Source organism: Diadema antillarum, unplaced genomic scaffold (genome assembly GCF_040938485.1).
Source record: "Diadema antillarum isolate AM-2024a unplaced genomic scaffold, OU_Dant_1.0 scf00000026, whole genome shotgun sequence".
Lineage (NCBI taxonomy): Eukaryota > Metazoa > Echinodermata > Echinoidea > Diadematoida > Diadematidae > Diadema > Diadema antillarum.
The window spans coordinates 2,182,514-2,200,755 of NW_027270915.1; the positions used below are offsets into that span (position 1 = coordinate 2,182,514).

Here is an 18,242-nt window from a genome sequence, read left to right on the forward strand (position 1 = left end):
ATGTGAGGAGTGAAAGACCAATAGATTTCCAGTGTATTGGATTGTATGTCGTTACTTGACATATTTTCCTTGGTCATTGATGTCATCATCAGTCAAGCGGACCGCAGCGTGAATGACATCACCCAGTACCCTGTCTTCCCCTGGGTCCTAGCGGACTACACCAGCCTTGAACTTGACCTCAGCGACCCCGCGACCTTCCGTGACCTCAGCAAGCCCATTGGTGCCCTTAGCCCCGAACGACTTCAACGTTTCAAGGTGTGCCATTAGTATCGAGTCTACTATGCAATGTGGAGACTTTGTTTCATTGGTTGTGTGAAGCTGTCCCTCCCCCATTGTAGAAAAAAAGAGAAAATGAAGATATACTCTAGAATCATACTACAAGAGAACAGTGCGTCACTTCTCTTGTCGAAAAATGTAGATGCAAAATCTTATCATGGTGCTAATGCGTTGAGATCATATCATAATACGATACGAGCATGGTCGAGAATGATTACAATCAAGGTTCGTCTTATTGCAAGAGATGAAGGGTATGAAGAAAAGATAGTAAGACTCAGAACCATCCAAGTCAGAATCAAGCATTTTGGGATATCTAAATGATATTCTAGTTGCAACCAGTCCTAAGTATTCCTCGTTATGTCGTGTTAGATAGTCTTATCAGCTTCTGATTCTTTGATATCCCAGTCTTATGCTGTCTTCGCCTCACTCTGATGTTGTTTGCTGCTCCCACAAGCGACGGTGCCATTCAGTAAATTCTGTTTATAATTTGGATATCTAGGAGAGAAGGAAAGACATGCCGGAGCCCAAATTCCTGTACGGTTCGCACTATTCCACGCCCGGCTACGTCCTCTACTACCTGGTCAGGGTGGCCCCGGAGCACGCCCTCTGCCTGCAAAATGGTCGGTTCGACCAACCGGACAGGTTGTTCAAGAGGTAACACTATCTCTTTCCCCCTTACCCTTCCTCTACTCTGTGATTCAGTCGGCAGGATGCAATGCCGCCGTCCAGGAAGGTTTGTGTAAACTGCTACGTAAGATAAGGACTGCCACTAGGAGAATGATAATGTTGCGTCTGTGTGTGTGTAGCAACCGATGTAGCCCTTTTGTACTCTCTTTTTTTTTTCAATGATGCTATGAGTGACACTCCGTAATGTCAAATTATGGTGCAGCTAAACCTTCATTGAGATTGTTTCTTCATCATCCAGGGGCCTTTGCATTCTAGGAGTCTCCTACACTCGTAGATGGTGCCATGTCTTCCCAATGATTTATCTGTGTGGCACACACTCTGTGTGTCAGATTAACATTTGTAGAATGGACTTTCGAGTCCATGCTGAATGTTAGATGCCATGGACTTTTGCATTTCAGTCTTTGCACCCCTTCTGTTATTGTTACAAGGTAATGGCTGCTTACATACATAGTCGTGGAGAATTGGTATATGTTTGGTCATTATTAGGTATCATTACCCGTGAGAATAATGAGAATAGTATGCAAGTCGATATGATAGTTCTCAGAAGTTTTTTGTGATATTCAGCTACTTGTGCCATGGAAGTTGTTATGTGGCATTAATGGGTGGGAAGCATGGCACGTTTGTAGAGTCAACTCCCCAGTGCATGCTTGATTTTCGACAGCGTCGCCGAGACGTGGAGCAACGTCCAGTCGCTGCCCTCAGACGTGAAGGAAGTCATCCCGGAGTTCTACCAGCCCGAGATGGCAGACTTCCTGATCAACAGGAAAGGCCTGAAGCTTGGCACGTGCCAGGATGGCTCCACGGTAACCAACGTAGCCCTGCCCCCCTGGGCTGATGGTGAGCTCTTGATCCCCCCTCGTTTGGTTTGGTTTGGTTTGGTTTGTTTATTTGGTTGTTTTTTTATGCCCTTGCTCCTGAAGGATGACAGTAACATTGTGTTTTCCAGTTATCTGTCCATCCTTCCCAGATCTAAAAATAATTACAATAATGATAATATGATTGATTCGTAAAGCACCTGTTACAAAAATGTTTCGAAGTGCTTTACAGTTTAATGAATATCAAGAAATTGACACCAAATAAACAGTAACAATTAGCAAGAGAAACAAACACATATAAGGGCAATTAAAAGTTCAAATAATTCGTGAATTGTATAATCAGTGATATTTCTATTTGCTTCAATAAGTGAGTGGTAAGAGAATTGGCAAATTAGTGCCTCAGTTTGACATTGTATCTGGATGGTTCTGCCCCAGACGAGGTGGACTTCTGCAGGAAGTGTCGGCAGGCGTTGGAGAGTGAGCACGTCTCCCATCGCCTCCACCAATGGATCGACCTCATCTTTGGCTACAAGCAGAAAGGCAGTGAGGCAGAGAAGGCCGACAATGGTAAGATGCACGCAGAAATAGAGTAACAAGGTGATGGTGGTGATGATGATGATGTTGATATGGGTGATGATGATGATGGTGATGGTGATGGTGATGATGATGATGATGATGATGATGGTGATGATGATGATGGTGATGGTGATGATGATGATGATGATGATGATGGTGATGATGATGATGATGATGCTGCTGCTGCTGATGGTGATAATGGTAATGATGGTGATGATGGTGATGATGATGTTTATATTGGTTATGATGGTAATGATGCTTGTGATTCTGACGATGGTGATGATAATGATGGTGATGATGATGATGATACTGGTGATGGTGATGATGGTGATGATGATGATGATGATAGTGGTAGTGATGATGATGATGATGATGATGGTGATGGTGGTGATGATGATGATGGTGATGATGTTGATGGTGATGATGTTGATATGGGTGATGATGATGGTGATGGTGATGATGTTGATATGGGTGATGATGATGGTGATGGTGATGACAATGATGGTGATGATGTTTATGATGACGACAACAATTGCGATGGTGATGATTAGGACGATGGTCATGATGATGATAATGATGATGACGACAAGTTGGTCTTTCTTATTCACAATGCACAAAAAACTTATAACATCTCACCAAATAAATCACATCAACACAAACAAGTGTACTGAGCAATGTATGTCTAATCTTACCATACATAAAGTAATATAGTAGCCAACGGTCAAGACTTTTCTCCCTAAATGAATATTTCATTGGGATTATTTGAAAAAAAGCTTTAAAGTCTGATTTGGCAACAGTTTTGTGAACTTTTTGTAACTTAGCATGAGCAAATCATCATATCAAGTTGAGATATATCTTGATATATGCGTGGGTAGTTGAGAATGAAACCTTTTCTCGTAGTAATGTTTATGGTACTTACTGTATACTGTAAACGTGGAATTTTTGCAGTGTTGAAATTTTTGCGCATTTCGCGCAACCAGAAACAAGTGCAAAAATAACAGCATGCAAATATTTTTGCTGGCCATATGTTCCAGTACTTGATGTCTTGATTATGCGGGATTCAAAAACATGCAAAACTTATCTTACCCGGCTGAGCACGAAAACTTAGTCCTGCGAAATATCCACTTTTACAGTAATGGATTCGAAGACACATAATTCTACAAATTGGCAGTGATGTGAGAAATTGTAGATATTCAGAGTTGAACTGTGCACCGCGACATTCAACCCTTCATTCCCTTGCCCAGGACAGAGCAATGTGACCTAATTGCAGAAGGCACTACATGATGAAATATGGGCAATGTGTGTAAATTATGCATGTTACCCATTTTCTCTGAATGCAGTTTTGCAGTTTTGCACTCATAGGCTGGTATGGGAACACACTCACAGCTTCAACTATTGCCTAAAGAAATGTGAATGGTGTACACACTTCCTGGTTTACTTGTAATCTCACTGGCCAAATACTTTCACTTAATATCCTCGTCAGTCAAACACTGAGAAGAACTTACAGCTTTGCTCTTATACAATGTAATTACACTTTTGTAAAGATAACATTTCACGATACAAGTGAAATAATTGAAGAGTTACAGGCCTACGGAAGACAATAGCCTTTCATTTTTTATGACATTTTAAAGGTTTAGTGTGGCAATGCCACTATCTTCATGTAAGCATTAAGCTTGCTCAAATAAGTAGTGCTTAACCCGTTGAAGAATCGCCCTGAGTATGGTCAGGCAGATGTCTATGGGAAATGTGTGTTATAGCGAAATCAGCTCTTCCTCAATGGGTTATCATAGCTTGAATAGCCTCCTGCATTTTCCTCATAAATAAGACTTTTCTCTCATTAAAATGTGTTTCTTTTATTTGAGTCACCCTGCATTTTTCTGAAGGAAGAGCATTTTTTTCCCCCAAGGAATATTGGCTGAATTCATTCAGTCTCAATATAGACCAAACAATTTGTTTTACACCTGGTTGTTACGTCTCATCAAGTTTTCAAGGGCAACAGCTTCCTGCGTCCATGTCATCATGTCTAGACTACTCTCATGCTGGTAGCTAAGGATCGTGGGAAGGATCTCAAACCTCAATGAACTTTAGTTTTTAAAGGAAGTTCCTTGTGATGTTAGCACTGCCTCTCTTACCCCTTGCTTGCTAGCCCTGAAAATGGATTGATGCATTTTAGACACTGATTCTATAACACCTTTTATAAATGGACTGTCGGTTTTTGAGTGAGCCTGTGAGAATGTTTTAGTGAGGTTAATGTATTGAAGATATATTTAATAGAGAGGGCATATTTACTACTGGTCAGAGTGCGTAGAATTATTTTCCCTCTCTTGTTTGTAGAAATGTCATAATAACACATTTTATTCCACAAGTCCGTCTGCATTAGAATTTGGTAATATGATTGATTGATGTGTCTAATATTTCAGGCATAGACTGAGGAATATGAAAAAGAGGAATGGTAAAAAGGACACTCGCAGCATATACCCCTGTATCACCAACTACAGTGCTTTGCTGCAGAAGCTGCCGGTGTAATGTGTATGTCGATACAGTTGGCATACCAGCTGATGTATGCAAGTGTTCATTTTAGCTGGTACCAGGTACAGGAGCAGGGTTAATGCTAGTGCGGTCTCTCCTTTAATTTGATCTTTTCACCAGAGCGTGGTGTGTTTTGCTGTCTCATCTGCTGTTAATTAGTAGCTCAAAGCTCCATTTTTTTTTTAATCCCAAGGCACTCTTCAGTGATATGATGCATCAATCTAATTCAGAGCAGTCTGTTTTCATACATTTTATTCATTACAAAACTATTGTTGCATAAACATTTATATGTAACAGGAGTTATGATCAAATTACAGCATAGGTTTTTTATACTAGTACTAGGATATGATGAAACAGGAAAATTCAAAAGGGTAAGAAACTCATTGATAACAGTTCCAATTGTTTTACCAATAAAACAGCCTGAATTGTTACATGTTATGTAGAAGAGAAAATACATGCTATGTGAACATATACATACATACCAGATATGTAATTTTATGTAATTGCACTTGCTTTTAAAATCTTTGTCTTTTGTGAGTGTTTTTGTTTGCTTCTTTTTTTTGTAGAAGCCTTTGGTATTTGTGGCTGCAATAACAAAAGCAAAAACCAAAACCATGTAATAATTTGTCCTTTGCGGATACTTATGGTTCGAGTAGAATGTTCTCTTTCTTTTTTGTTTGTTTGTTCTTTGGCTGTGGTACAAAATAGTCTTTGTGACATGCAAGAATTAATAGGACTGTTAAAGTCAACAAGAAAATCAAGCATACAAGACGGGACGGGAGAGGAACAAAGTTAATGGTGTCAGTCTCCTGCGTGTTTTCGAGGAAGGGGCAATTAACAGGTGGACAGACCAATTTGGAATGTCATTGTTAGCAGGATGTGGTGTGCGAGACTTAGTCGAACCCAATGGAACAGACAAACTATTGCAAAGCAGTGTGCAACTTGTGTGCGGGTTCCACCCACTGTCTGCACCCCACCAGAGAACTTTCCCAGAGTGTAGACTTGAGTCAGTATATTAATTGCATTAGGAGTAGACGCAAGCATTAGACATGTGCATTATACAGTGTATGAACGCCAAGCTTAAATCCCACACACAAAAAAAATAGGCCAAAATGAATTTCCACTTTCCTACTGTATGCTTTAAAATGATATGTAACTTGTTAAGATTGAACCATGCTAGCCCATTCAAAAAGTCATTGAAATAAGAGAGAGTTGGGAGGTGCAGTTTCACAGAAAAGGGAGAAAAAAGGATTGAAAGATTAGGGTCACTTAGGTGTGCTGTGCAAAAGTATCAATGAAAAAAAAAAAAATGGTCCAGAAAAGAAATGCTGAGATCTTATTTTTTGGCTTTGATTTAAAGGTGCATGATCCCGATAGTGTATAGGGCGCTGTTGATGATACTGCCGATCACCGTTAGCATTGATACGAAGATTACCGAAGTTGAGCTGTCATGAAGAGTAAAGTGCGTAGGTGTTGCTAAGTAACGTTGCCTTCGTGTCTGCTCTGCGCATCGCACAGTCTGCAGTAATGCCAGGCTGCGTGCATATGTGCTTGTTATTATGACATCACAAAAGAAGTTTGCTAGAGCTGTCATCCCCCTCAGCGGAATCATGAGCCGAACTGTGATCGGACCACTGACTACAGTGAATCGGACTTCTTCGGACTCGGGGAAGTAGGCCAAAGCGTAAGCGCTAAAGAGGAGTCGATAGCGTAGGTCTCTGTAGGAAACTTGCGATTTGCGCCTGCGTACGCATTTGACTAAAACACCGGGACCATGCACCTTTAAGCTACCAAATTTTGACAATAGGTAGAGAAAAGATTGCTCTCTCAGGTTGGCAAACTTAAAAAAAATTTGAGTCAGTCAACCCAAATAACATATTTTGGTCCATTACAAAGAATCTCATCTGTCACTCACTTTTTGTGTGTTTCAAACAGGGCAGTCACATAAGGGGGGGGGGGGGTGAGGAAAATATTGGAATGGCTATGAGTTGGAGGAATTTTATGAGCAGGATTCTAGCAAACAGACAGAGAGAATAAACACAACAAAATTTGAAATTTAGATATGTGATCATTTGCTTTGGCCTCCACACTCTCATCATCTGAAAGTGTGGTAGATAAAGCACAAAATCAATCCATTCCTCAAACAGCTTATAAAAGGGAGACACCTTCCCATTGTATTTTTTTTTATTATTATAAAGCCGTACTGGATTTTTGTTTTTGTGTATATATATTTTTAAGTAGCCTTTTGACCATCTTTTCCTTTCATCCTTTCATCCTGATATTTTAAAAAGAAAACCTGTTTTTATCAAATCGTGATATAGTACATGCAAGTCATATTAAGAAAATATGAATTAATTAGATTGTTTGCCCTGAGTTCAAAGGTCATAGGTCAAGGTTAACTTCTGATATTTAGCACACATCCATGAGATAGCATACATTGTATGAAGGTATCAATCAGCATAGAAACATAATGAATAGAGGACAAAATAGAAAGGATGGGTACGTATCAGTAATTGCATTGACACAGCTAAGTAGTGTAGATGACTGTCATCAGCCCATGCATGAATAATGGTTCCAAAATGGCCGCTCGTAATCGTTGACGTCAAAAAAGCATAAAAATCACTTCACCATGAGTACAGCAGCTGCGAGATATAGATGGGATAGACATGAAGTGCAGTGTAGCATGTGAAGGTATGTCAGATGACAATTGAAAGGTTGTGAGGCATTCTAATGCCTTTTTCCCCTCTTGTTTATTTATTTATTTTATTTATTTATTGGGGGGGGGGGGAGGGGGATTAATTAGTCACCATCACTGCTATGTATAGGCACAGTTGCATTCTGTGTCTGCATGTGTGCATGTGGTGTCGTGGCAGTGTGTAGTGGCTAATGATGAATCCAAGACATGGTGTAGGTTAAATGCTCATGCGAAAGGATCCCATAAGTGTACATGCATCTGGATTTTAGCCTTTGGGAAAGTGGACACTTCCGTTGCTCCATGCTGTACTTGAAACTCCTCATGTATCACACGAGTTCCATTGAGCTGAACGTAATGACATCTGGGCGTGCGCATGAGCGGGATCTCACATGAATTCTCGAAGCGAGAATTACGAAATAAAATTGTATGTGATCAACATTTAATAAACCAAATATATACACTGATACCATATAGCAATGTTCAATTTTGCTTCCAATTCTTGACAAAATGTGGTTTTACTCATGGAAATCCAATTCATATCACGTGAGTGATGTTTAATGTCATTTCTTCTAATGCCTTCCAAAGTCGGAATCGTGTCTCTTGAAAATAAATCTAATTATCCAAGGAAGATAGGGCTCACAAATATTGTATTCGTAAATATTTTGGGTCTCTTTGTTCTCAAAGCAAGATATAAATATCATAACTTTCTTGATTTTGAACCGTCTGTCGATTGTTCGCTTTAATGCGTAAATAATCTCAGTAATCCCGACGTCAATCAAACTCGGATTGTTCCTGCTGGTCCTGCCCACAACCAGTGCTAGTCTGTTTGACTCAGTCTGACTCAACGCCTAGCCACTCTCACCTCTGGGGTTCTGTGAGCATACATGCCACCACAGGCTTTCTAACCCCTTCTGTGAAAGATGATACAACCCCCCCCCCCCCCCGAAAAAAATTTAAATGAAATCAATCAAATTCATCAAGTTTTTCTGCAGTTCAGTCGTTTAGAATGCTCTCGTGATGTATAAATGTTTATTATCATCTTCAGCTGGAATCTGTTTCATAAAGATTGAGCCTAAGTTGCAATCAATCGCAAATTGCATTTCATAAACAACTTTGCATTTGATCGCAAGTTACACTCAATTTACTGAAAGTTATGCTTGATTTTTCTTTAAATCAAGCGTAAGTGTTTTTATGAAACAGGACTTATGCTCGATAGTGTACTTATGCTCAATTCAACGAGTTATGCTCAATAAATCAAGCATAAGATCAATCGTGACTCTTTGTGAAACAGGCCCCAAGAACTGTTACCCGTTTAAGACTAGCCCAGAGTACACTCTGGTAGGTGTTTGTGGGAAATGTGTGTTAAAGCAAAGATTAGGTCGTCCTTGACTGGTTTAAATGCAGAGCTTCGGGGTCCTGTGATTAATGTAACAAACGAATAGTCCGTCTGTCACTATCAGTTGCAGATCTTTTCTTAGCTCATACGAGGAAATGAGAGGGTAGGCTTACATTGTATTTGCCATAAAACAGCCTGTCAACATGCGTTTAATTCATGGTCGAAAAGCAGAATGTGATTTCAAGAATCCGTGAGAAAAAAAGATATTGCAAGTGAAACTTTGATCTTCTTTAAAGACCAAATTATCTAAGCATGTGTCTTGCGACAGCATAAGATTATTAGGTTTTATTTGAATGATCAAGAAATTGTCTTGATACATACAATGGAAGACAGAGTATACATAGTTTCAAGAAGCTGTGAAAACAAAAATATCGAAAGTGAAACTTGCTTTTTTTTTTTCTTTCATGATAGAATAAAGCAGGTGTCTTGCAACATCATATTATCACAAGATTTATTTTGATAACCCAGAAGTGGCCTTAATACTTAAGTTGAAAGCCAAATTATGGTTTCAAGAAGCTTTGAGAAAATGCTTTGAATGTAAAGCTTCAGTTTTTTTTTTTTCCTGTGATGGTCAAATAAAGGGAGGTGTCATGACACATTATCATGATAATAGAAGGAAGTGTCATTATTTGTGTGGTTTATAACCAAGAAGGAAATTGCTCAGAGAAAACATTTTTACAAAGTACTGATCCATCATAGGCTGTTTTTACATGTACTGAGAGTGCGTAATCTGAATCACGATTCTAATGACGCATCATTAAAATCATGATTGAAATGATGTTTTCTGCCCGAGTGTATATGCGAAATGGAATCGCGGAGGGTGATTTAAATCTTAATTCCAATCATGATTCAAATGACACTATGGAGGTGTTTTCCAATCACAATTCTCCAGAATTACGAAACAAAACAGTCCTGTGTATGGATCGACCTCCACATTGCGTTCAGGGGGGCGGAGCTTATGGTGACCTGCCTACCACTTCTGCAGAAAAACGGCACTCAAATGCTCAAACTGTTGTCAAAGTGATGCTACGTGCTTTTCAAGAGAGTGTTTCATGGGAACTTAGAAACAAGCCACACGTCCTCTCCTCGCTCTGAAATTCAAAACCGCAGAATCCACGAAGCCTTCCTCGGTCGTGTGTACGGATGATAATCCTAATCGTAATTGTAATTCCGCATTGCAATTACGTAGTCTGTTAGAATTGAGACTTGTCTGTGTTGTCTTCTCCAAGGAGGAATAGCTGAATCTAATTCAGCAAAGTGGTCTTCTGTTTTAATACCATGTCATTTTGTTGATGAGGAAACATATAACCAAATTCAATTGGTAGATTTTAGCATAAATATAGCCTGTATGTGGTTGGTTTCACAATTATTTGAGTGCTCAGTATAGGCCACTTCATATACTCCTAATTTTTCATTTCCAAAAATATAGAACACTTAACTGTAATCAGGCACTTCATAAAACATAAATTGCATGTACTCAATTGGCCCATTTCCTCACACCCCAAACTTTTTGCTATTTTCTCCTTCCCTCTTTTTCCCCTCTCCCTTTCCCTCTCCCTCCCTCCCTCTCTCTCTCCTTTTTTTCCTGTCCCTCTTTTTCTCTCTCTATCTCTCTTCCTTGATCAAAATATACACACACAGTCAAACATGCACTCATACTTTTGAATACTTTTTCCATGCGCAAACACTTTATAATACCTCTCGGTCTTCACACACACACACACACACACACACAACCACCTTCTGTCTGTCTCTGTCTGTCTGTCTGTCGGTCTGTCTGTCTGTCTCTCGCTCTATTTTCCTTCCTCGAGCTTTCCTTGAAAACCAACCCTATTTCCACTTGCTGTAGGAGAGAAAAAAGAATACAGGAACTGCTATTTAGTGAGGGATGTGACATTTAGACAGTGCCAAGCTTTGCTCCAGGGCAGACTTTCCCTTGCCTTCTTGTTGTGAGTGGCATTTAATAGCGCTGGGTGCCCCATACGTACTTACGCTAAAGGGCACTCACTTTTCATGCGTAGAGCACATAAACACAAATCTGGCTAGCTTCCAAACAGTGACTTTGGATGGACACTTGTTCTTGACAGTGGTCGTGTCAGTGAGTAAATGAAAGCTGTCCTCAAAAGAAAGAAAGAAAAAAAAGAGGCATCTCTGTGGTACGTACACTGTACATGTATGAATGCCTCTGAATCATGGTTTAAAGGGGAAACTCACCCAAGTATGCACATGTGGATTGAGTGAATGCAGCAATATTAATAAACCACATCTGTCAGTGAATGTTTGATGAAAATCATATAATTTTTTCAAAAGTTAGGATTTGCAAAGGTTTTAGTGCTGCTATGGCTGGATGAGAAGACTACTATAGCTTGTGAAATTGCACCAGAACAACGATATAAAGAAGATGTAAAGAGTTTTTCACAAAATTTGATATTTAAAAAAAAAATGAGAAGTACACAGTCCTTTAACCTGTTGTTGTATTTTATTAAGGGTGATATTATTCCTCTGCTTTCTGAAATAGGTAAGTCAATTGCTCTTTCATTATGGTAGGAAAATTAAATAAGAAAGGCTAAAGTTGTGCAGGAGTGGTATAAATCAGCAAGAAATTTCTCCGGAGACGTATCAAAAACTTTTTTGTTTCAACAAGGGGAATGTCCAGTGGTAATAGCACACAAAATGTGATGAGAAACAGGTAGGATGTCTGACATCTATAGAGAGCATAGAAACCTCTCTCCACGCACAACCTGGTAGATCCGGGCTACTACAGCGTAAGCATCAGTTGGGGAAGAGATGGGAATCAGCCAGTGTATGTGCATGTGTGTGTGTGTGTCTGTCTGTCTGTCTGCCTGTGTGCATTTATGAGTGTCATTTTATAGTTGTTGTTGTTGTTTTTTTTTGCTGTGTCAGTAAATGTGTCTGCATGCACATGTCCTTTCAAATACATAAAACCCACCTTTCTTCTTGTGTTCACACAGGCGTGATGTCCCTTTTGTTGAAACTGTAAGCAATCAACCGGTTCTGTAATGTACTCACTATTCTATGCATGCTTTGTTCACAAAAGTTGCCCTCAACAACCACAAAGCTTGCCGGAGGCTTGCCCTACCTAGCAACAATAAATGAATACCTGCATGCCTATCGAACTAAATGGGCGGGCGCAGGTGAATGAAATGTTCCACACTAGGCTGTTGGAAATGAAATATTCATAAACTGATAGATTACAGAAATGGTCTTTTGCTTGTGCAGGGCAAGGGAAAGGTTTATAAGTATGAGCAAAAGGTTCCTTAATGCATATATGCACTTAAGCAATATTGCTTGAGCTTGATGTTTTTCTCAACAAGCTCATGCGTGTGCTTGTGCTTGCTTTACACTGTATATGCATAAGGCTGGGATCCTCTTCCGTATTAGCAAGTTAATACTATGCAGTTTCTATTTGTTTGTCCAAACTGCAGTTTGCTACTTCTTTAATACCATATTAAGTTGGCATGTAATAGCTGTCTTAATGATTACCGCAGCAAAGGACAACTAGTATAACACACTTTGTGGGATTGAGTTGCAATTCCCCTATATAGTTTCCCTTGGTGGGAGCAGATACATGTAAACTTCTGTTCTGTGTAGACAGATATTTAGCAATATTTGTAAAGAATATGACTGGAACTACAAGTAGATCAATTAGAATGCTAGATGTTGATTTCCTGTTAGAGTCAATCTTGCACAAGTCTGACTTGGCCGTGATGATACTAAGTCTGTCTCATCTGATTTCCTATTCAATTACTGTTATCATTATTTTTTTTTTGTCTGCAGAATTCAAACAGACATCATTTGCAACTTGTTTTTCTTTATCTCCAGAAGTTATGGTGAGCTTTTCCTCGCATCTACAGGGCCGGCTCACACCTCAAGATCTATTTTTTTTTTTAGTGCCACTTACATACTTCCGGGTTAAAAAAAGTGGGGGGGGGGGGGGGGGGGTGGTGGGGTCCAAAGTGATGACGCGTACCTTATGTATTCCTTTATAATATGGTGCACAAAAAGTGAGGGGGGGGGGGGCAAGCCCCCTAGTGACGTCGCTAGCTTTGCTTTATTCTCTAAATTGTCTGCATCTCGAAAGAGCAGACAAGACTGCAAGCAAGGTCACAAGAACACAAACACTGCACATGCACACAGCAACAACACCCTATTACTCTATGACAATTATCTTTATGCAAGATACTATAAAACATGACGTATTCGCGGCTTGAAATTTTCGCAAATTGGAGCCAACGCCTTTTTTGCAGCATTAAATTTTCGTGAATTGCCACTGGCATTCAATGCACATAGTGTAGACAAGAACTTTTACGTGCATTCTAATATCGCGAATCGTGGTCGCTTGCAAAATTTGTGAAATCAAAATGCACATGAACATTCCTCATTTTACAGTAAGCATTTTTCTCCCCTGCCATATATAGGAGTAAGATCATAATATGGTGGATATTTAGTGAATGAATGTTTTTATGAGCCCTTACTCTATGAAACTTTAGTTCAATGCCAAACTTCAAGTCAGCACTTGCCTTCACAGTCACAGCACATAACTCTATTTTTTCCTTTTCTCGGGATAAATGTTAACTCGGGAGCAAAATATTACAGGGGGCTCCACATTTTTGCATAATCTGAATTCAGCTTTGTAATGCCTCAGTGCATGTTTCAGCTCCCACAAATTCAAACTCAAGGAGAGCCTTTAGCTTCACATCCTGATTACTAATAGCAGAGAGTGCATGGCAAAAAAATAGTTCTGGAGAATTTTGTATGTAAGAGAGCGTGTTAACTCAAATGTATCTATCTTTCTGTCTTACTCTCTATCCTGTATGCATTTCTTCTTCTTCTTCTTCTTCTTTTTTCTGTCTGTGTTGAGTTTATTTGTGTGCAGCCAAGTAATCTGTCACATCAACTCCACTGTCATCGGTGCATGCATGGAAACTTTTAAACAAATTTATCCACTCCAGTGTAATATACTAGAAGTTAAAGGTACCAGCATTGATTCCACCAAAGACACGTCTGAAAGTCTTTTAATTACTTCGATCCTCGACCAAAGGTGAATATTACTGGTAGTAATTCTAAGTTCATAGTTTTATGTGTGATCACTTTTCACAGATATTGCAGTGAAATTGTATTCTATATCATGCAGTCTGAATTTTGTGCAGGCTGTCACAAATGCATGGCATAGTTGATTTGAATAGAAATGTGAGGTTTTAGTAACAACTTTGGTCTTATAGCGCATTGTAGTTTTTAAGAGCTTGTGAGTGAAAGGTGTTGCTGATACAATGAAAAGAGCTTCTTTCACTTTTTTTTTTTTAAAACAATCAATGCATTAACTCATGCTGTTTTGTGAGGGGGAATGGGGTGGGTTCAGAACTACATTACACAGGCTTTAATCATCATCAGGGAACTCTACACATGTACCTATTTCCTGTTTTAAAATACATGCGAAATTGTTTCTACGTGTATCTTGTATTTGTACCATGCAGCAAACTGTATAGAACCCTGAGAGAACTGCTGCTGCAGCTTCAACTATACATTATTGTACTGCAGAGCTACCAAGTCTCACGCATGACACCCATTTTTCTCACGCATCGGGCGAAGTCTGCAACTTGGGCCTATAATAATGAGCATAGCTCAAAAGATTAAAGTGATAGTTGCAATTGAAGGTATATTTCTCTTTTGTCTTTCAAAATAAGTAAGAAGTAGTCACTTAAAAATGCACCTGATCGCACCATTAAGAGCTAAAAATTGAAAAAGCTCCCTCCTGTGGGAGGCCACAGGGGGGAAAAACCCCTCCCACACCCTCGCTCGCCTGCACATTCGCATGCCGAGATGCCGAGTCATGAAAATCTCACTCATAAATATTTTTGAACTTGGCATCCCTGGTACTGGGCATGGTGGTGAGGGAAATGAGTTATTGACACAAGCTTGATTTTCATGTGTCCCATTTAGTGATTCAATTTGGATATATGGTGTTTTGCACATGCACGAGATGTTCATGGACGTACACATGCACACGTACACATACACACAGTATCATGCACATGCACATGATTTATGTATAAAATATCAGAGGCACACAACTACAAAAGTGATAATAAGCGTTTTTTACACTTGTAAATTTTTGCTTAGTCCCATACCAATGGTGGGGCTAAGGGGGGGGGGGGGCCTTAGCCCCACCGTTGGTACTGGACTTTCCTTAGCCCATTTTCTGTTTACGCTTGTTTTTGCCAAAGTGGGCTAGCCCCACTGATAATCCCATACTACAGTGTATCTGGCCCTGCAAAAAAGCAGGGTTAGCACCGCAATTGTGGTGCCAAGCAAGCGAGTGTAAACAGAACAAAGAAATAATCTGGGGTTTAGCGACGGAGACGAAGCCCGAACCCCAATTACCAATCAGAAAGTACGGGACTAAGAAATACGAGTGTAAAAAGGTTGGTTTTCTCTTTGGCCTGGGACAAGAGCTTAGTACGGGATTTATTAGCGAATGTGCAAAGCTGAAGAAATTGGTTTGGGATTAATGATAGTCCTGGGTCAGAGAAAGTACGGGGTTAAGAAACACAAGTGTAAAAAGGGCTATAGAAATATTAACTGTGAGGGAATACCTAGGTTAATACTTCTCAATTCAATTGTCGCATGCTTTGTTGTTTTTTAATTTTTTGGTACAGATGCATATCTGCTCCTCAATGACATTAGTTTCTTGATATACTGTAATGGGGAAGTTTTCATGGTACATTAATTTTTGCATGTTTCGCGCTACTTTTGGCTAGTGCAAATTCTAAAACCAAAAAAAAAAAATATCTTCACAATTTTCTCTGCACATCATGAATGGGTTGACAATTACACAGCACAAATTCAAGAACCCACAAATATGTTTTTGAGGCGCTCAGCACACACACACAAAAATAATAATAATTGTGCAAAGATATTGACGTTTACAGTATCTTGTGTAATAGCACATCATTTTGTGTACAAAGTTCTCGTCTGCCCACATACTGAAATGGGTACCCCCTTTATAGGATGTCCAGCATTAGCGTCATCGATTATTTAGCATGTAAGCTCCAAAATGTCAACCTGGCTGTAATGCTACCCTATCCTAGGGGATTGAGTGATTGCACCGCATGATGAAGTGTGTAATTATGGATAGTTTCCTAGTGACCGCAATAATGTACTGATATAAATTGTACCTGGCGCTGGTATTATTGAGCGCGATGTTGTAGAAAGGAACCCAATCGAAAAACCGACTATACTAAGCTATCACTGTGATATGTCATCTGTTGCATGCACTAGGCGTACTAAACCACCAAATATACACTGCTGTTCTTGGGTTGTTGTTGTTTTTTGTCGTTGCAGAAATTAATGAATACCTGTGGGATTTTTTGTTTTGTTTTTATGGTACTTGTCGCTGTCATGCCTGATGTTAATGACCCATGACGTATCCCGCATGCTTGAGGAAATCACATGACATTTAATTGCAAACAATTACTGATCCATGAGGTTACTTGTATGTACTTGTGATTTCTCATTTCTGTTGTGTGTTAAGGAACATTTCCTAGCCACTTTCATTTTCAGGGGACTTCAGACTCAATACGATAGAATAATTGGTTCCAATGGGAAATCTCAAGAAATATAGTTTTCTGCTCATTCATGTTCATCTCATTCATATGGTACTGCCTTCATTGTAATAGCACCACAGTTCTTCTCTGAAACATTTCAAACAGCATGCAGTTCAATAGCAATCAGTCAGCAACCAGAGTATATTGACCAACGAGAGAGATCACACCTACATTTTGAGAACATCCTCTGGCATTCAACCCTTGTGTGATTGTCCTTGAATTTCCTTGTTATGAGTAAATTGTAAGATAGGCATATTAAAGTACAACTTACAAAAGTTAAAGATAATAAAAAGTTTTGGTACCTCAAAAGTGTCCTTGAATTTCCTTGTCTTAGTTTGTGTTTCAGGTTAAAGTACCTTTCATATAACTAACACTGTGAGACTTACTCGCCCCAAAGTGCTCTCATGTCTTAGTAATCATGCAATTAACTGCGACCAGCAGCCCCATACGCATAGCGACCAGCAGTCCCATACGCATAGCGTAATCGGGCTTCGCATTGTAGCATTCAGGATCATGACAGATTTAGTATCGCAGGGTAAATGTCAACTTAAAATCCCATAAATTCTTCAATATGAAGACTTACCAATTAAGCTGAAGTATTGAAAACAGGCTTCGGGCAACGTTTGGTTCTGCCTATAGTCCCTTTCTGTTCGAATTGATGACTGAATGTGACTCGGTCGACAGGACCTTAGGAGAGCTACATACAGTACACTGAATACTACAGCCAGTGCATGCGAACACATCACATGCACACAAATTTCAAATCCATGAACGGATAAGATGTTTGTGTGCGCATGCGCTGGCCATGGTATCCAGTGTATGTACTAGTAGCTCTCCCAAGGTACTCTCAACCGAGTCACATTCAGTCATCAATTCGAACAGAAAGGGGCTATTGGCAGAACCAAACGTTATTCGAAGCCTGTTTTCAATACTTCAACTTAATTGGTAAGTCTTCAAATCGAAGAAATTTTTGGATTTTAAGTTGACATTTACCGGCGATACTAATTCTGTCATGATCCTGAATGCTACAATGCGAAGCCCCATTACGCTATGCGTATGGACTGCTGGTCGCAGTTAGCTATGCGTACAATGGGCTGCACGCTGCTGGTCGCAGTCAGTGGTTTCGTACAATATTTATCGACGCTGTACTGCGTTGGCTCTGGTACGAAACCATTATTGCATGATTACTAAGACATGAGAGCACTTTGGGGTGAGTAATTCTCACAGACAACGTACTTTAACCTGAAACACAAACCAAGACAAGGAAATTCAGGGAAGCTTTTGAGGTACCAAAACTTTTTATTATCTTTAAGGCAACTTGCAATGAATTCAGTATTTAACACCCTCATCAAACAATATGACAGACAGCATAAAAAGTGAACTAAACACAGGAGCGATGTTATTCGTTTTTCACGGATAGTACCACTCCGCAATCTTTATTTAGATCAAATCGGTTTGCAGCCTTATTGAATACTGTAAAACCAGAAATATTTGCAGTATTAAACTTTTAAAAATTGGAGCTGACGGCCATTTTCGTGGTACAAAACTGTTCCATATTGCCACTGGCATTAAAAAAAAACACCCAAAAACTGTCATGTGCATTTTACTGTCGTGAAAATTTGTGATGGTTTCATGCATGCAAA

General features: G+C 39.6%; 1 protein-coding gene across 1 annotated transcript in view; it reads left to right on the plus strand.

Annotated features, from left to right (window-relative positions):
* The window catches only part of LOC139734741 (protein FAN-like), a 67,744-nt gene that overhangs the window by 22,251 nt on the left and 27,251 nt on the right, over positions 1-18,242 (plus strand). The window contains exons 10-13 of the mRNA XM_071645540.1: positions 93-255; positions 776-930; positions 1,625-1,800; positions 2,214-2,345. Of these exons, the coding sequence (XP_071501641.1) occupies positions 93-255; positions 776-930; positions 1,625-1,800; positions 2,214-2,345 (626 nt within the window). The remainder of the gene's footprint in view (positions 1-92; positions 256-775; positions 931-1,624; positions 1,801-2,213; positions 2,346-18,242) is intronic.